The sequence below is a fragment of the Scyliorhinus canicula genome, chromosome 11, assembly GCF_902713615.1.
Source record: "Scyliorhinus canicula chromosome 11, sScyCan1.1, whole genome shotgun sequence".
NCBI classification, from domain to species: Eukaryota; Metazoa; Chordata; class Chondrichthyes; order Carcharhiniformes; family Scyliorhinidae; genus Scyliorhinus; species Scyliorhinus canicula.
In genome coordinates, this window is record NC_052156.1 from 17,893,736 (window position 1) to 17,914,233 (window position 20,498).

General features: G+C 51.0%; 1 protein-coding gene across 5 annotated transcripts in view; it reads right to left on the minus strand.

Annotated features, from left to right (window-relative positions):
- The window catches only part of LOC119973864 (monocarboxylate transporter 5-like), a 95,145-nt gene that overhangs the window by 11,088 nt on the left and 63,559 nt on the right, over positions 1-20,498 (minus strand). The window contains exons 2-5 of one of the 5 annotated variants that reach the window (XM_038812357.1): positions 18,177-18,293; positions 12,283-12,426; positions 10,881-11,042; positions 3,961-4,647 (exon numbers count right to left, since the gene is read on the minus strand). In XM_038812357.1, the coding sequence (XP_038668285.1) occupies positions 3,961-4,647; positions 10,881-11,042; positions 12,283-12,426; positions 18,177-18,293 (1,110 nt within the window). Of the gene's footprint in view, positions 1-3,960; positions 4,648-10,880; positions 11,043-12,282; positions 12,427-18,160; positions 18,294-20,498 lie in introns of all 5 variants that reach the window. The other 4 variants (XM_038812356.1, XM_038812360.1, XM_038812361.1 and 1 more) reach the window with 4 other exon arrangements.

A 20,498-nucleotide genomic window follows, 5' to 3' on the forward strand; every position in this document is an offset into this window, starting at 1 on the left:
CAATAACCCCTCCTAACCCTTTTTTTTGGACACTAAGGACAATTTGGCATGGCCAATCCACCTAACCTGCACAGCTTTAGACTGTGGGAGGAAACCGGAGCACCCGGAGGAAACCCACGCAGACACGGGGAGAACGTGCAGACTCCGCACAGACAGTGACCCAGTGGGGAATCGAACCTGGGATCCTGGTGCTGTGAAGCCACAGTGCTAGCCACTTGTGCTACCGTGCTGCCCACTGCAGAGTGCTTACGTTTTGCTAAAGCTTATTTTGTGTCAGGTTCCCCTTTGTCGCATCAGTAACCCCGTTTTAATAAGTGTTTTGAAAGCTGTGAGGTGATTTCGGGGATTCTGAGGTCTGGGAGTGCTGGCCTGACCTCGCTCCATTCTGAGGGTGGAATGGATGGAGAGAGTGCTTAATATTTCCTACCACTGTGTGGCGCTGTGTGCCTTTTGCTAGAAGATCCCCGAATGGGCAACTATAAAAGAGTGCTGGAAGCTGGGAGTGGCAATCTCACCCACTAGGATAGGGAGTGGATAGCCCAAAGATTGAGTGTGAAGAAAATCCTTTAAAAATATAGGCTAAAGCAGTAGAACAGAACAATTATTTCAGTAACACAATCTAGATTTGAGGCCATAATTTGTAATGATTGAGATCAAAAGAGTTATCAAGTGGGCAGAACGGTGGCGCAGTGCTTAGCACTGCTGCCTCACAGCACCGAGGATCCAGGTTCGATCCCGGCTCTGGGTCACTGTCCCGTGTGGAGTTTGCACATTCTCCCCGTGTCTGCGTGGGTCTCACCCCCACAACCCAAAGATGTGTAGAGTAGGTGGATTGGCCACGCTAAATTGCCCCATAATTGGGGGGAAATATTGGGTGCTCTAAATTTATTTTTAAAAATAGTTATCAATATCCTGCTTTATTATTAAACGCCTCACTGGCAATTGATAATTAATTTAACTAGCACCTCCCGCGTATACTTTGCAACAATTAAGATGATTTTGTTTTGCAAACAGAAAAAGTTGTTCTGTTGCAAATCTGTCTCTCTAGGTTGCAATAAATTGTTAAAACAAAGAAGAATTAAGGCAGCATAGTGGCGCAGTGGATTAGTCCTGCTGCCTCACGGCTCCGAGGTCACAGGTTCGATCCCGGCTCTGGGTCAGTGTCTGTGTGGAGTTTGCACATTCTCCCTGTGTTTATGTGGGTTCACCCCCACAACCCAAAATGTGCAGGCTAGGTGGATTGGCCGCACTAAATTGCCCCATAATTGGAAAAATGAATTGGGTACTCTAAATTTAAAAAAAAGAATTGTCAGGTTGTGTCTCATTTGAATTAGTCGGGTTGATAATTGGCTTGGATCCAGCGTCCCTGCTCTGAACAACTTACACAAAGAAATGAGGAGATGCCAACAAAAAGTGAAATGAGCAGTTACCCACTCTCAGGCTCACACTATTGCTTCCACTTATGGCACTCATTACACTAGAATAGACAAGCACAGAGATCAACTTACTTTGTGCATCATTACACAGTTGCATTATAGAGCTGAAATCTGTCCATGATTATCAGTCGCCTTAGAAGGATTTTACTTCTGGAAGAGGGAGAGTGGTGTGATGTTTATTTAGGGCATGGGTCCAGTTCCTTCTGGAGTGAGCTCCCAGGTCCAGTGGGACCATCCTGATCGTATGAACTGGGGTGGCTGCAGTTAATGAATTGCAAGCTTTCCTCTAGAGAAACCAAGGGGAAAATCTGGCCAGTCTGTGTCTCGTGTGGCTTCGAGTGTGTGATGGAAGAGGGAGTAATGAAACGCAAAGAGGTGTGAAGTAGCAGGAAGTACAAGGAAAGACAAAGGGCACAATTTAAAAGTGGGTGGAGGAGCAGAGAGGCCTGGAGGTCCATGTGCACAGATCATTGAAGCTGGCAGGGCATATTGAGAAAGTTGTGACGAAAGCCTACTCTATCTTGGTTGTGTTCGGGGTCCAGACAGCGTTCTTTGGGGCTTGTCTATTTACTAAAGTAAGCTGCTTGAGGGTGTAGTTTTTAAAACCATGGCACGATCGAACGGCCTTGTCACGCGGTGACGAATGAGGCCATTAAATCTCTCGAGAGGCCTCCCGCAAGATTTGCGAAGATCGGAAGGCCCCCGCAATATCTAACAAGATCTCACGAGACGTCTCATCTGGATCTTGCCCTTGCTGGGGGGGATCCAGATTTACATATTTAAGTGAGCAGTTAGGTGCACTTAACTATATCTGCCCCGGATTCTCCCAGCGCCCTGGAACGAATGCCCCCACTTGGGCATCATGACGCCGGTTAGCTTGTGGACAGGCATAACGGCGTCTTGGGGGGGGGGGGGGGGGGGGGGGAGTGTCGCCCAGGCCATCGGAGGCCCCCGGGTCAGGCTCTGGGGCAGGGTGGTACCCTGGCACTCCTGCTGCCATCCGGACACATTAGCACTGTCAGCTGGGCACCATGGCAGTGCCACCCTGGCACTGTCGGGGTGCCTAGGTGGTGGCTGGCTAGGGATCGGACTCGCGGGGGGTGCCCTGCCCTTATGAGGTGATGTTAGGGGGTGGGGCTCAAGGGCCCCCTAACAAGCATATTGGGGCTTGGGGGCGCGGGGTCCAGAAGCTGTGGTTGGGGGGGGTGGGGCCGGTTGAGAGATTTGGGCGGCATATAAAAATAGCACTCTGATCTCTTCCTGCACTGCAGTAAATGAAGATAAATGTGGCATCGGCGAGGCATTCCATGACATGACCAAAAAAAAAGAATCCCGTTTGATCGGAGGGTCATTCTCTGCGCTGCAGGCGCCAATTCTGCTATTCTCCCCCAAACCGGGACTCTTTTTTTGGGTGTTAAATCACGCCCCATTACGTTTTATATCCGGAACATATTGAGAGCTCTGCATGAGGTTGGAACTTCTGCTTTCCTCAGATCACTGTTACTCAATCATGGTGATGTTTCATCATCAGGTCAGTACCATGTGCTCCTAATGTTAATCCTTTACTCTATAGGTTATGGGCTTTATAAGTCGAGCCAAGGAGTACATAAGCAGGGAAGTTATAAACTTTTTGGAAACACTGGCTGAGCCTCAATTGGAGTATTGTGTCCAATTCTGGGCATCGCACTTTGGGGAGGATGTAGAAAAGATTTATGAGAATGGCTCGAGAGATTAGGGACTTCATTTATGTGGATAGATTACTCTCCTTACAGGAGAGAAGATTGGGAACAGATTTGAAAGTGGTGTTCAAAATCACACGAGTAGATCGAGAGAAACTGGTCGCTTTGCCAGGAGGGTTGAGAAAGCAGAGGATAGGGCAGCACGGTGGCCTAGTGGTTAGCACAACCGCCTCACGGCGCTGAGGTCCCAGGTTCGATCCCGGCTCTGGGTCACTGTCCGTGTGGAGTTTGCACATTCTCCCCGTGTCTGCGTGGGTTTCGCCCCCACAACCCAAAAATGTGCAGAGCAGGTGGATTGGCCACGCTAAAATTGCCCCTTAATTAGAAAAAATAATTGGCTAATCTAAATTTTTAAAAAAATAAAATAAAAGAGAAAGCAGAGGACTATCGGATATGTGGTGATTGACAAAAGAACTAACTTGAGGGAAATCTTTTTTATGTAGTGGAATGCAATCATTGAGAATGTGATGGAGACAGATACAACTGGGGCTTTTAGAAGGGAGTTGAATAAGCAGCTAAAGAGGAAGAATGTGAAAGGGCCGAGCTGAGTATACAGCCAGCATGGATACGATGGGCTGAATGGTGACAATTCTATGATTCTATGGAACAAATAACTAAACATGTCAGAATACGACTTCCTATAGTATTGCTGTTTTTCCACTGCCAATCAAATTCTGGCCTTATCATCCCCTTTTCACCACAGCGTCATGTAACAGAGGAAGGATAGCAGCAATTGCTGCAATAATTATACTGTATATAATTGGACTACATTGTAAAGTACTTACCAGCAATACAAATGAGTAATGTGGCTTGGAATGGTTCAATGCCCAAAGCCTTGGCCTTGGCTACCAGATGAAAATACGGTATGAAGTAGGCTAGTTGGCTGAAGAAGGTGCAAATAGTGTAAATAATAAAGAGTGGGTTGGTCAGCAGAGTAAAGTCAATGAGATTTTTCACACCGACAGAAATGGACTTCAGTTGGGCACCTAGCTCCCTGCTGAAGCCCTTGTGTCTTGTGTCAGCTGGCCTAGTAACCGTGGCCAATGTTTGGCTTGAGTTTCTATTTTTGACTTTGCAGCTTGGCAGGACAGTGGGATGTGACTGCCTTAATAAAATTGGTTCCAGAGGTGAGCAGAGGTCCTGCGGCCGGAGGATTGACAAGTCATTGGGCGCACGGTGATCTTGTTCGAAAGCCTCTTTCTCGTCACATCGCAAAGAGTGAGCTTCCTCCGGTCCGTTCTGTCTTGAGAGGAGTCGACGGGCAGGTTTTGGATGGTGACCGATTGGAAGCTGCGCCCTTGGTGCTCCGGTGGTGATCATGTCCGTTTTGCCATCGAGTAGCAGCAGCTTCCCCTGCCGGCATTCCCTCCGATCGCTGTCCTCGGCCATGTCCGGCTTTAAATAAATTGGACGATTTAGCATTCCCAGCGGGATCAGGTGCAACGTTAATCCACAAAGAATGAGTATTGCACCTGTAGAATACAAGCAGCAGAAATCATTAACTTGATGAGCATTCTACCTGAAAAGGTCAAGTCCTTTTTCACAAATAGAGAGCAAAACACTATTTTGGAAATGTGCAAAATTAACTATGTCAATGTATTTCCACTCTGTGGAACGTGGAGTGAACAGCTGTATAGACAATTATGGATTCTTAACAGTGAGCCAATTAAATACCAACATTTGTTAAATTCTGGATATGTGAGAGTGAGGTGCGTGTTATAATGTAATTGAGGAGTTTACATTTGGTTTTCTACATAAGGAATAGCAATCACGGGCACCAATCACAGTGTGCAATCACGGGCACCAATCACAGTGTGCAATCACGGGCACCAATCACAGTGTGCAATCACGGGCACCAATCACAGTGTGCAATCACGGGCACCAATCACAGTGTGCAATCACGGGCACCAATCACAGTGTGCAATCACGGGCACCAATCACAGTGTGCAATCACGGGCACCAATCACAGTGTGCAATCACAGGCACCAATCACAGTGTGCAATCACGGGCACCAATCACAGTGTGCAATCACGGGCACCAATCACAGTGTGCAAACACAGGCACCAATCACAGTGTGCAATCACGGGCACCAATCACAGTGTGCAATCACAGGCACCAATCACAGTGTGCAATCACGGGCACCAATCACAGTGTGCAATCACAGGCACCAATCACAGTGTGCAATCACAGGCACCAATCACAGTGTGCAAACACAGGCACCAATCACAGTGTGCAATCACGGGCACCAATCACAGTGTGCAATCACAGGCACCAATCACAGTGTGCAATCACAGGCACCAATCACAGTGTGCAATCACGGGCACCAATCACAGTGTGCAATCACGGGCACCAATCACAGTGTGCAATCACGGGCACCAATCACAGTGTGCAATCACGGGCACCAATCACAGTGTGCAATCACGGGCACCAATCACAGTGTGCAATCACGGGCACCAATCACAGTGTGCAATCACGGGCACCAATCACAGTGTGCAATCACGGGCACCAATCACAGTGTGCAATCACGGGCACCAATCACAGTGTGCAAACACAGGCACCAATCACAGTGTGCAATCACGGGCACCAATCACAGTGTGCAATCACAGGCACCAATCACAGTGTGCAATCACGGGCACTAATCACAGTGTGCAATCACGGGCACTAATCACAGTGTGCAATCACGGGCACCAATCACAGTGTGCAATCACGGGCACCAATCACAGTGTGCAATCACGGGCACCAATCACAGTGTGCAATCACAGGCACCAATCACAGTGTGCAATCACGGGCACTAATCACAGTGTGCAATCACGGGCACTAATCACAGTGTGCAATCACAGGCACCAATCACAGTGTGCAATCACGGGCACCAATCACAGTGTGCAATCACAGGCACCAATCACAGTGTGCAGTCACGGGCACCAATCACAGTGTGCAATCACGGGCACCAATCACAGTGTGCAATCACAGGCACCAATCACAGTGTGCAATCACGGGCACCAATCACAGTGTGCAATCACGGGCACCAATCACAGTGTGCAATCACAGGCACCAATCACAGTGTGCAATCACAGGCACCAATCACAGTGTGCAATCACAGGCACCAATCACAGTGTGCAATCACAGGCACCAATCACAGTGTGCAATCACAGGCACCAATCACAGTGTGCAGTCACGGGCACCAATCACAGTGTGCAATCACAGGCACCAATCACAGTGCGCAATCACAGGCACCAATCACAGTGTGCAATCACGGGCACCAATCACAGTGTGCAATCACGGGCACCAATCACAGTGTGCAATCACAGGCACCAATCACAGTGTGCAATCACGGGCACCAATCACAGTGTGCAATCACAGGCACCAATCACAGTGTGCAATCACGGGCACCAATCACAGTGTGCAATCACAGGCACCAATCACAGTGTGCAATCACAGGCACCAATCACAGTGTGCAATCACAGGCACCAATCACAGTGTGCAAACACAGGCACCAATCACAGTGTGCAATCACAGGCACCAATCACAGTGTGCAATCACAGGCACCAATCACAGTGTGCAATCACGGGCACCAATCACAGTGTGCAATCACAGGCACCAATCACAGTGTGCAATCACAGGCACCAATCACAGTGTGCAATCACGGGCACCAATCACAGTGTGCAATCACGGGCACCAATCACAGTGTGCAATCACAGGCACCAATCACAGTGTGCAATCACAGGCACCAATCACAGTGTGCAATCACAGGCACCAATCACAGTGTGCAATCACAGGCACCAATCACAGTGTGCAATCACAGGCACCAATCACAGTGTGCAGTCACGGGCACCAATCACAGTGTGCAATCACAGGCACCAATCACAGTGCGCAATCACAGGCACCAATCACAGTGTGCAATCACGGGCACCAATCACAGTGTGCAATCACGGGCACCAATCACAGTGTGCAATCACAGGCACCAATCACAGTGTGCAATCACGGGCACCAATCACAGTGTGCAATCACAGGCACCAATCACAGTGTGCAATCACGGGCACCAATCACAGTGTGCAATCACAGGCACCAATCACAGTGTGCAATCACAGGCACCAATCACAGTGTGCAAACACAGGCTAATTCTTGAAGCTAGTGGGCCAGCAGGAGGCCGGATTCTGCTGAAGGAGCAGGAAGCTGACTTTTCAGCTGAGAGAAAGGGAGGGTGCCTCAAGAGGGTGATGCCCTTAGCAGCTGGGTTACCGTTATTATGGGAGACTCTCGCCACAGAGCAACCTGGAGACACAGCTGAAACCAGAGAGACTCAAAGTCTGCCTGGAGCGATGGTTCCCCAGTCTGCGGCTGACTGGGAGGCTTCCTCCAGACAGCTCCTATTCCGCATCTCTGGAAAATTATCAGCCTCTGGCAAAAGGCCTAAATAGACCTGGAAATCCCGATTATAGCAGGTAGCCCAGTCACCCTAATACCACCTCTGGGAAAATAGTCAACTAACGGGCAGCACGGTAGCATGGTGGTTAGCATAAATGCTTCACAGCTCCAGGGTCCCAGGTTCGATTCCCAGCTGGGTCACTGTCTGTGCGGAGTCTGCACGTCCTCCCCGTGTGTGCGTGGGTTTCCTCCGGGTGCTCCGGTTTCCTCCCACAGTCCAAAGATGTGCGGGTTAGGTGGATTGGCCATGCTAAATTGCCCGGTGTCCTAACAGTAAGGTTAAGGGGGGGAGTTGTTGGGTTACGGGTATAGGGTGGATACGTGGGTTTGAGTAGGGTGATCATTGCTCGGCACAACATCGAGGGCCAAAGGGCCTGTTCTGTGCTGTACTGTTCTATGTAATCTAAACGTTCACGCCAATCAGTAGCATGAAATTTCATGCCTACCAGCCACTGTGCTCACCCTCCACGGGGTCTAAATATCCACCCCTAAGTTGCACAATTGGTCAATGGTATCACAGCCCCATCGCAATCCTGCACTTCTGTCTGGTATGGGGGTGGGGTTTATGTTGGGACCTTAACTTTGCAAATTGTCCCTGTGGAATACTGGACATTTGACTGTATGTAACCAGGAACGGGTCTCTAATTGCCTCCCTCTTTTCACTTCAAACCATTACAGCCACCAAGAAAAATGGCCTTTCCTTCCGTCAATACATTCAAATTTAAGTTTGGGGATAAAAAGTCAATTGGTGGAATTTTCCCATCTGAGACTATGTCCTGAGGCAGTGGCAAGGACATGTGGTGTTTCCCATTGCAAAGGCCGGTGGAAAGCATGCCATATCTAACAGATCAGAACCGGGGGGGGGGATTCTCTGACCCCCCCCCCCCCGCCGGGTTGGAGAATCACCGAGGAGTGGTGTTAATCCCGCCCCACCGCTCCGACGCCGGCTGCCGAATTCTCCGGCGTCGGTTCTTTGGTGGGCCGGGGATCGCGCTGTGCCGGTCGGGGGCCATTGGCAGTGGCCCCCCTGGCAAATTTCCAGTCCCCGAGGGGCCGCCCGTTTCCGGACAGTCCCGCCGGCGTGGATTAGACCAGGCCTGTACCGGCGGGACTTGACTCTGAGGGCGGCCTGCGGAGTCCTTGGGGAGGGAAGCGGGGGGATCCGGCCCGATGGGGGCCCCCACGGTGGCCTGGCCCACGATCGGGGCCCACCGATCTGCGGGTGGGCCTGTGCTGTGGGGGCACTCTTCCCCTCTCCGCCGGCGTATGTAAAGCTCCGCCATGGCTGGCACAGAGAAGAAACCCCCTGCGCATGCGCAGGAATCATGCCAGCGGTTCTGGGAACACGCTGGCGCTCCTGCGCGTGCGCCAACACGCGCTGGCCGGCGGAGGGCCTTCGGCGCGGCACGAATCACTCCAGCACCGGCCTAGCCCCCGAAGGTGCAGAGGATTCCGCACCTTCCGGGCGGCCGACGCCGGAGTGGTTCACGCCACTCTTTGCCGCCGGTACGTCTCGCCCACCGGATACCGGAGAATCACGGCCCAGGTGTTTTATGCCATATTCCGTAGCAGGCACGGATGCTGGCAATAAGTCTGCCGTATTATCCGGATGCCATATTGATACAGTGCCCAACATCACTGGCCCATGATTGAAGAAAGAAGGTGGACTTCCTGAAAATGGAGATGGATCTCCGGGAACATTCCGAGGCTGGAAATGGGCCTCCTATATGACACTGGATCTGGAAGAGACACCTGTAGATGCTTACCCTGCCTGCTGCTGTGGTTTTCTGGGGCCCAAGGTGGCTGCCGATCTCCACTCTGATCTTCGGAGGCAACTCTAGGTGAGCGCTGCCATCTCCACGCCACCTTGTCCCAGACATGTTTTGGACCGGCATGTTTTTCCATTGGCGCCACAGAGAAACGGGCATGGGTGGTACAATCCCAGGCAGAACTTCATCTGCATCCCATTAGCAGGATGCAATCAGTTTCATGAGGGCCTTCAGCAGGTTTCCTGATCTACAATGATACGCGGATCCTCCTGACGGAAATTCACACTGGCGCGAACCCGATTTTTGCACTCCTGCCAAATTCTCCCCAGGCGCCTGCCATTGAACCCATCAGCGAGCCACGGGAGTATTCAGCTCAATGTTCTAGCTCCATGCATAATCTGCGGGATTCCCCCTTGGCGGGATCTTCCCCTTCGCCGGCAGCGCATTCAAACCCGTGGATTTCCCAACTGCGTGGGGGTGCCCAGAAGGGGAAACCCTATTGGCCGGCTGCCGGGAGGGAGAATCCCGCCCAGGTGTTTGAGGTTGGGGTTGGGATTCTTTGTTCTGCAGCCCAAGTGCTCCCGCCAGTGGAGAATCGCTACTCGTCTCCGCTGGTGCAAGGAGTGAGGCCCGGTCTGTTAGTCTCACTCCTGAACCAGGCTCATTTATGCAAGGGAGGAGCTCGCCATATTCTGTCGGAACCCCGGCATTTGTCGGCATTTAGAGCGAGGGGCCTGAGACTGAGATCCAATGGTCAGTCCCCCCCAACCAAAAAACAGTGCAAATCCTGCCCCCACCCCTGCTGACAAGTAGCGTCATCCTCCCCCAACCACAGAAATAACCGGTGACCACCCCACGGCACACATGCATGATGGTGTCCTGACCCCTGCTCTCCACCGACTGCTGCCCCTAAGCAGACCTCCCATCAGACCCCCCCATCAGAGACCCCTCACAGCAGCCTGAACAGAGACTCCCATCAGAGACCCCCCCCAATCAGAGACTCCCCCACAATCAAGAACACCATCAGAGACTCCATCAGAGACCTCCCATCAGAGACCTCCCATCAGAGACCCCCCCCATTAGACACCACCCCATCAGAGACCCCCCCATCAGAGACCCCCCCATCAGAGACCCCCCCATCAGAACGCCCAATCGAGAACCCCATTAGAGACCCCATCAGTCACCCCTGCCTGAAAGCTGGCAAATCACTTCGTTTTCACTTCTCCTCACCTAACATCTGAGGCTGCTGGTGGGGGGGGATCAGAAAATCGCAACGGATTTGGCGCCCCTTTTTCCCTCGACGCTCCATTCTGCACCCAGTCGGAATTCCCAATTGGGGGAGGCGTTAAATGGGAAATACACCTCTGGGTCTCGCTAATAAAAGCTCAGCGGAAATTCAAAGAGAACTCGATCTATGAAAACCCACTTGACAATTGTTTTATGCGTACCTGATCGAGTAAGACTCAAAAAAAAATGACTCAACTGCAATGAGAGTTGAGTTAGTTACCTACCTCGCCAGCCATATTCGTTGAGAAGGTACTGAAGGAATGGAGCCAGGGCGAAGGTTAACCCTGTTCCTGAGCGGGAAATGGCACAAGCAGTGGTAAGCTTCCTGCGGAAGTACTTGGTGGTGTTAAGAGCAGCAGACTGGGATAAAAAGGCAAATCCACACCCTGCAAAGAGATAGCAAGAAACACATTACCATTGGTCTGCACGACAAGAGAATGCCGGGTGAAAGACAATTTGTTACCTTCAGAACTCCCTGAGCAACAACAGTTTTATCATTAAGGAGCAAGCTGCCGCACCACAAATTGGGAGATTTAATACTGCAATCCACAGCAAGGGAGGGGCATTGATCAAGCCCACCATTCCCCACGTGGAGGTTTCCGATTTCGACAATACTGACATCAGGAAGCTCAGGCCGAGAGCAGGATCTCAGCTTCTCTCTCCCTTTAATAGTTACTTATTTGACCAAGCTTTTGATCGCCACCTAACTTGATGCCAAATGCTGTTTGATAATGCTCCTGTGCAGTGCCTTGGTCAAGCTATGGTCAAGGTGGTGTATAAATGTAAGTAGTCACTGTAGGGTGAGAGAGAGAGGAATATTAGGGCCGGATTTCTCCGGTTGTCGGGATTCCCGGCAGTGTGGGGTGGCTTCAATGGGAAATCCCATGGACCAGCGGCGGGATGACAGAATCCCACCGTAAGCGAACGCTGTGCCGCCAAGAAACACGCGACTGGGATCCTGAGAATCCCGTCCTTGAGGTTCAACTCTCCCAAACTAGGTGAATACTGAATAAAAGCATTGCAAAAAGGGCTGGGGCAAACCTCCAACATGCCTGTTGGCCACTAATGGAGCAAGGTACTCAGAGATACTTAGGAAGAAAACAGGAGGGAGGTAGGGAGTGAAACGTAGGGAAAATAACTTCCCATTTGTGAAAAGGGATGGAGGATGGAAGATAAACAGTGTCTCCTCCACAGACCATCTGTAGACGTGGGCTGAGATATGTTGCTGACCAATCTACCCAGAAATGCAGCATCATTGGAGTTCCCTGTGCCTGCTGAACTCCAATTACACCACACCTTCTGCTCTGGTGTCTCTGTGTGATGGAGGAGCTGCCTATAGTGGTTAGAGAACCAGCCGCTATGATTAGATTTGGCCATGCCGCATAGTCCTGCTTCACTCATAGCCTTGTTACCCAGTCTGAGTTCCTGCTCCCCACTTCAATGAAATATTGAAGTGGTTCCCTTAATATCGCCGAATCCTTCAACCTGAAAGAAGACAACTTGGCCAATGTCCTTATGTCTCTCAAACTGGAAAATAAAGGGAAAGGTTTCAGAAGCAGCTCTTCCAGTAAAGCTGGACTACAAAGGATCTTTTTCCTGTACATTTTAGTAAAAAAATTCCCTTACCTGTCAATAAGCCAAGAGTGACATAGAGGAAGGCAATTCTATCAACGCACGAACTTAAGAACAATCCAGTAGATACCATGACTGCTCCCAGAATTCCAGTTTGCTTCTCGCCTATCTTTGCACAGAATATACCAGCAATCGGACCTGGAACAGAAACATGACAAAAGTGCAAATCAATATTACCTCTGGAAGAAAGCACCTGGGATATGATTACTTGAGGGTGGCACAGTGGTTAGCACCGCTGCCTCCCAGCGCCCAGGACCTGGGTTCAATTCCAGCCTCGGGTGACTGCCTGCCTGGAGTTTGTACATTTTCCCTGTGTCTGCGTGGGTTTCCTCCGGGTGCTCCGGTTTCCCCCCCCCACAGTCCAAAGATGTGCAGGTTGGGTGAATTGGCCATGCTAAATTGCCCTGTAGTGTATCTAAAGGTTAGGTGGGTTTACGGGGATAGGCGGGCGAGTGGGCCGAGGCAGGGTGCTCTTTCAGAGAGTCGGTGCAGACTCGATGGGCTGAATGGCCTTCTTCTGCACTGTAGTGATTCTTTGATTCTCTTTGCTTCTTTGAGGTGCTTAATATCTGGGGCAGACACGATGGGCCAAAGGGTATCTTTCTGTGCTGTAAAACCCTATGACTTTATGACTTGACCTGGCTTTAATCCGACCCCATATGAAACACTCATTGTAGTTCCTAGCACTCATGAAACCCCTAAAAATGATGATCATTTGGAAATTATATCAGAGGGCAACTAGGCCCAGATCTTCAGTAAGAGGAAGGGAGTCGGAAGGATGTGAGGAAAGTAGCAGAAAAAAAGAGAAAAATTGTACATTATCACGACAGTCCTAAACTACCACTAGACCCAAGAATAAGCCATTTAGCGTGATAACTTTAGCTCCACTATCACTGATGTTAAGTGGTACCCCCCCACCCCGCAAATCCATACACCCACTCTCTGGTCACGGGGGTTTCCCCAGTGCCGCGGTCTAGTTCTTGGGTGTTCAATTGTTGGCTGCTGTGTCTGTGGTTGTGGAGCCTCCAGTGTCTAGGCCTCACAGTCTGGGCAGTCACACCCACCTGCGACATGGTACATCTGCCCACGGGAATCCACTTGAGAATGTTTTGTTTATTAACTGGTCAACAGCAACAAAGAGTTGAAAGTCAACTGCGTAACATTCCACATATCACACTAAGCATTAAACAACAAGGAAACGTCACCATTCCTTATTGTTACCAATACAATTTATCAGCTCACTTTCACAAACACAAACAAACAAACACACAGTATCACCCTTCTCAGGTTCCTCAACAGAAATGGAGGCTCAGCCTGAGACTGTGTTATCATGTCCACAACATTGTCGTAGAAAAGTTCTGTCCATCAATGTGTTACTTGTTCCATGTATCAGCGCCATTTTCCATCCAGGAGCCGCAGCTGTGCAGGCCCCTCCCACACGGCCCAATCTCACCGGCATCAAATCCTGGCATCCACATATTCCACTGGCGTTCACGGTGCAGTTGAACATCCTTGACTTCCAGTGTGTCTAACCCGCAATGATGTGCCAGGTACATGCAGCACTCACCACACCAGCAACAAAGGCATCAGCAGTCTGCAAAAGCTTTTCATCAACACCGTCATCAGGTGGCCCATTTGGATTAATGACGCGCACCAGATCCAGCAACTAATTCTTGCTGCAAAACGGATTGCCGTCTGGACTCAAACGTCCCCCCTGAGCCCAGTGTTCCAGGACCCAGGTATCTTAGAAAAAATTGTACTTCTTTCTGGCTACAGGAAGGAAAACAGCAACAGCAGCCTGCAGGCATCTGCAGCCTCCAGCAGGAGCAAACAGCAAACACAACCTGCAGCTGTGAATTGCTCACATTACTAACATTGCCAACGCCCTATTAGTGATAGCCTTCAGTTGTGTGGCCAGAGGTTGGCATGGTTGGTGGGAGTTAAGGTGATTTTTACCACATTGCCACTGACGGGGCTCAGTCCTGGGTGTGTCCGGTGGCACCGACAGGCAGAAGCTGAAGTTGCCTATGGTCCAGGAATACACCACAATCCGGGGGGGGGGGGGGGGGGGGGGGGGGGGGGATACACAATCCGGGGGGGGGGGGGGGGGGGGGCGACATGTTGGACCCACGGGCGCTGGAGATGTTGCCAACAAGGCGTAGTACCCAGGCCAAGACTGAAAGGGTGCGGCACGTGATGGAAGGCCTGGGGAAGATGTCAGGGCATGTGTCAGCACATCCAAGGCTTGGGGCACACTGTGCGGTCGATGGCGGAGACTGAGGACAGGGAAGCCCAGTCGCATTAGATAGATAGCGAAATACAGCACAGAACAGGCCCTTCGGCCCACAATGTTGTGCCGAACTTTTGTCCTAGCTTAATCATAGAATTTTGGACACTAAGGGCAATTTATCATGGTCAATCCACTTAACCTGCACATCTTTGGACTGTGGGAGGAAACCGAAGTACCCAGAGGAAACCCACGCACACACGGGGAGGATGTGCAGACTCCACACAGACAGTGACCCAAGTCGAATTCGAACTTGGGACCCTGGAGCTGTGAAGCAATTGTGCTATCCACAATGCTACCGTGCTGACCTTAAGAAGAAATTAATCTACACTCCATTATTCTACCCTAATCCATGTACCTATCCAATAGCCGCTTGAAGGTCCCTAACGTTTCCGACTCAACTACTTCCACAGGCAGTGCATTCCATGCCCCCACTACTCTCTGGGTAAAGAACCTACCTCTGACATCCCCTCTATATCTTCCACCATTTACCTTAAATTTATGTCCCCTTGTAATGGTTTGTTCCACCCGGGGAAAAAGTCTCTGACTGTCTACTCTATCTATTCCCCTGATCATCTTATAAACCTCTATCAAGTCGCCCCTCATCCTTCTCCGTTCTAATGAGAAAAGGCCGAGCACCCTCAACCTTTCCTCGTAAGACCTACGAGCATTGGACATGTACCACGCGCAGATGGACATTGCTGAGACGGAATCGCCAGCACACATGCTGGTATCACCCGGGTGGACAGTGATATATTATCCTAAAGACAGGAGTCAGACTTTGTCAGACATTGAGGAACAGCAGAGCTCATCGCACAGCAAGTCGGCATCCTCCTCCTCTGTCCCACGGACAAGACCCACTGATACTGCCAACCCAGGGCCAACCCTGTGGTGAAGCTGGTATGACCCTCGGAAGGTGGAAGGAGAGCTGTGGTAGTGGCAAGGGGTGGAAGGCTAGGGCGTAGGTGCAGTGCCGGACTAAGGGAGAGGGAAGGGGTGGATGGACTAAGGGAGAGGGAAGGGGTGGATGGACTAAGGGAGAGGGAAGGGGTGGATGGACTAAGGGAGAGGGAAGGGGTGGATGGACTAAGGGAGAGGGAAGGGTTGAGAGTCCCAAGGGAAGGTGGATTTTGTGCTGGTGGGGGGGTTTTGAAGCAGCAGGAAGGGGGAGAGACAGAGAATGTCAGCAAGATGAGGATTCCCTTGACCATCCAATGCCTCCCGGTTACATGGTCACTCTGAGTTGTACTGCTGCACCACCCTCAATACGGCCCTCCTCCCTCCCCCCTCCCCCATCCCCTCCCCCAGCCCCTTCAAGACCACAATGCACCCCGGTTCCTATCAGTGACTGGTGCCCAGCCTGTGAAGTCAGGAGACTCAATCCTCACCACTCGTTCCTGCCAATAGGAGTGCTGGTGGCTTCCCAACCAGTGTCAGCAATAGGCTCTGCGGCCCCTGTCCACTTTCTCTATTGAGTGGTCTGCTGTGGGTCTCCTCACCGGGTGGGTCTTGTGCTATCCCGCTAGGAGAGCGGCAACTGGTTGTGTGGTGGAGATGTTCATCCTGTACAGCAATTCGTCTCCATGCTAAGAGCCTGGTGTGTGGTTGAGAGAAGGATGTGTGCGTTGCTGGGACAATGGCTGCAGTGTTATGTAGAGCTTGGGTTTTACACACAGGCTGTGACAGGGAGCTGGTCAGTTTTCCTGGTTGGGGGCAGGGTGAATGGGATCAGGGGTGCGGTGACAGGCAGCGCTTGGAGACAGCTCGTGATCCTCAGGGGTGGGCTAGCTGATAGTGTCACGGGTGAGGCTTTCGTTCTGAGAGGGGCTGTGTGCCAGTGAGGGTTCCAACGACCTTGTGTCTTTTGTTAGGGGTGAGCTGTGCTAAACCCCTGCTTCCTCTGCTGTGGGGCCGTGCTTCTGAGGAGTGCACTGAGGAGTGACTGCAGTTGGTGGGCCGGCGATTGAGCATTGCCACGCCCATTGCCTTTATGACACTGCCCTTTATGACACTGCCCTTTATGACACTGCCCTTTATGACACTGCTGGGTTATGATGGTTTCCAGAGGATCGGGTTGGGTGGGTTTCCACATGACCAGAACCCCTGCAGGGTTCTGTGAGCAGTGTGAACAGCCAGGGGGGTGGGTTTAAATTAATTTATGCAGCAATGGGTGTCTCAGTCAGAGCACGCCAATTCCGAGGGGGATACCCCGAGTCCACGCACTTGTCACCAAGTCTACTCTCCGAGGTCCAGGCTACACCCGCCCCAGCCACTTTGAAAAGTTTGCTTACCCCGTGCTCCCCCTCAACAGCCATGGCACCTGGGCCCCACTTGTAAATACTTGCACCAATTCACACCCCTATAATTCCCGGCTGACAGGCATGGGGGGGGTGGGGGGGTAGAGAATCGGGCTTCCAGCCTGTTAGTCAGATGCAAATGGGCGCAAATCACCATTAGCACGGTGCTGCCAGTACGGGCGTGTCGCTCACTGCTGCCACTGCTGGTGGTGGACAGTAGCATTCGGAACAGGATTGGGGCCCGGCGCCGACCCTGTTTTTCGGCCAATGCTACATTCCCTGGCAGATCAAAAAACCTGTTTCCGGGGTCAGGCAACGGAGTGGGGTAATCAGTGTGAATTGCTGTCTTCGCACGATTCCCATCGCAATCATCTCACACCCAGTCATTTTTTTGGAGCCAGAGGTGAAACCTTCCGAAAAAAGTGATGTGTGGGAACCAAATATGCCGGCAAGTCTGGCCTCTCAGAGATTGGGGCAGCTTCTTTAAAGGCACCCCAGTCTTAAAGTGAGAGTGTGGACTCCCACTACTCTGCCTTCTCCAAGAATCACTGGCATCAGGACTCTCCCTAGCAGCCTCCCTGCAGGCCCTAACCTCTACCAACTGGAAGCAGGCCCACTCCCTCCAATCATCATAACCAGCTGCACCCCCTCGCCCCCCAACCAGGTGAGCAACACTCTGCTATGGAGCCGCCAAATGCCTCCCCTTTCATGCCACACGCTTCATTCCCCCCACTCATGGCCACGCATTGCTTCCTTTCCACAGCCCTTTCAAACCCCATCCCTTGTCAGTGCCCCTTGGCACCCTGGCAGTGCCCCCTGGCAGAGCCCGTCAGGCACCCGGCTGGTGCCCACTTGGCACCCTGGCACTTCTAGGTTGGCACTGCCAGGTTGGCACTGCCAGGGTGCCGGGGCAGCGCCAGGGCAGCCATGTCCCCAACAACCTGGGGGCTCCAATGACCTCTGAGCCCCCTTGTGGTCATCTGCGGTAGTGATTCCCGCCGGCCTCAGCTGCTCCAGCGGGGTGGGCCGAGAATCCCGGGAGCCAGGAGACTCCAGCTTCGAACAGTCTGACCATATTTAAATGCTTGTTTAAACATCCTCCTCTGAACCCGTTTGTGTCTGGTGCCGCAGGAACCTTACAGCAGCCAGCGAGAACCCTGTTTAGGGGCTGTCCCACTATCCTCTCGGAATAGCAGGATGTGCGCCAGACACAACGCGGGTGGAGAATCACCCCCCCCCCCCCCCCAACTATTTCTACACTACGGAGGAATGCTTTACATAATAATACCTGCTGTTAAACGTACACATGACAGAATAGATCCAATCCAGCTGATCTGTTCCATAGATGCCTGGAATGTTTCCTGAAGCGCAACAGATAAGATCCCAAATGATTTCAGTATTCCCATTGCCAACACATTTATCTGCAAGAATCAAAGAGATAGAACAAAAATTACATTCAGAGCTTGAATCTGGTACATTCCCCATGGCAACCCGCTTCTGAGCAACACACCACGTGCGGTTATCAATGGAGGATTGTAAATGATGGTCCCACACAACACAGACTGGTTGTTAAACCAACAAACTCTGCTACTATTTCACAGCTGTGGGTAACATTGCTTCCGGTTGTCACTGGTGTTATTGTTGCTTCATTCAGCTCTCATCTCGTGCTTTACTGACATAGAATTAACTATGATTTAGAGATGCCGGCGTTGGACTGGGGTGAGCACAGTAAGAAGTCTTACAACTCCAGGTTAAAGTCCAACATGTTTGTTTCAAACACTAGCTTTCGGAGCACTGCTCCTTCACCTGAGGAAGGAGCAGTGCTCCGAAAGCTAGTGTTTGAAACAAACATGTTGGACTTTAACCTGGAGTTGTAAGACTTCTTACCATAGAAATAACTGGTTCATTCAAAACCACTGCCACCATCAAGAAATGTTCTTCATGTGGCGCTCTTAACTTCACAATATTACCAGAAACTTGCACTGATATCACGCATTAGAATCCGACAGTGCAGAAGGAGGCCATTCGGCCCATCGAGTCTGCACCAACCCTCCGAAAAAGCACCCTATCCAGGCTCACCCCATCCCCGTAACCTAGTAACCTCACCTAACCTGTTTGGACAAAGGGGCAGTTTAGCATGGCCAATCCACCTAACCTGCACATCTTTGGACTGTGGGAGGAAACCCACGCAGAAACAGGGAGAACGTGCTGACTCCGCACAGACGGTGAGCCAAGCCGGGAATTGAACCTAGGACCCTGGAGCTGTGAAATAACTGTGCTAACCACTGTGCTACTGTGCCGCCCACTGAAATTGGATATTGAAAGGCAAGAGTTGCTGGGAGTTTCATTTATTTTCTCTTGGATCTCTATACTCCTGTGCCTTGTAGCATTCTTGGTCAGCTAGGACAAGGTGCCATCTTCTCTAATTTTTGCTCGTTCGATCATTGTCCAAACCTCATTTGAAGGCCTCAATTGACGCTACCTCTGTCATACTCTCAGGCAGTGCATTCCGGATACTAACCACTCGCGACGTTAAAGCGTCCTTCCTCGTGTTGCGATTGCTTCTTTTGCAAAGGTGTTCCCTCTGATTCTTGATCTCTCCACGAACAGGAGCAGTTTCGCCCTATCCACCCCATCCACACCTCTCGTGATTTTCAAATCTCCTTTCAATCTACCCTTCTCCAAGAGCAGCCACCGCTTCTCAACATGTACCAGCTGAGGCTGAACCAGTGTTTTGCACAGTATTATCATAATCAAACTGATTTTGTGCTCTGTGTTCCTGTTTATAAAGCCCAGGAATGCTTGACTAACCAATTTCTCAATCTGCTCTGCCTCCTTCAATGGTGGGTGCACCTATGCCCCCAGGTCCCTCTGCTCCTTCAGCCCCCTTGGAATTGTACCCCACATTTTATCTGGCCTCGCCTTGTCCTTACAACCTTCAGCTCCTTTTGCAGTTTAGGGGCTCTCAGTAACTTCCAGTGGTGACCTGTCTGGCCCTGTCTCCACTGACTTGACATTTATGGAGTCACGTCAAACCATGTTCATCTGGGATTTACGCAAGTCACACAAGAGGGTAAGAAGGTGGGAAAGCGTTAAATCCTAAAGGTTTGTTAAGCTTTTGATGAGTCACAGAATCAAGGTCACTACATGAGTTGCAGTTTCCAGTTTATCGCTGTGCTTTTTGAAACTGAAATCTAGCCTTCATTTCATGCTCATTAGCTGATAAGGCAAGTCTCCTTTTTTGTAATTCATTCACAGTCGTGGGTGTTGCTGGCAAGGCCAACATTTATTGTCCATTCCTAATTGCCCTTGAATTAACCCAACGGGCCATTTCCTGGTGCAGCTAAGAGTCCACCCCCTTGCTGTGGGTCTGGAGTTAAATTAAGATCAGACTAAGTAAGAACACGGATTTCCCTTCTCAAGGGCAATTAGGGATAGAAACATAGAAAATAGGTGCAGGAGTAGGCCATTCGGCCCTTCGAGCCTGCACCAACATTCAATATGATCATGGCTGATCATTCAAATTCAATATCCCTTTCCCCCTTTCTCTCCCTTGGTCCCTTTAGCCGCAAGGGCCATGTCTAGCTCCCTCTTGAATAAACCCAACGAACCGGCCCCAACAGCTT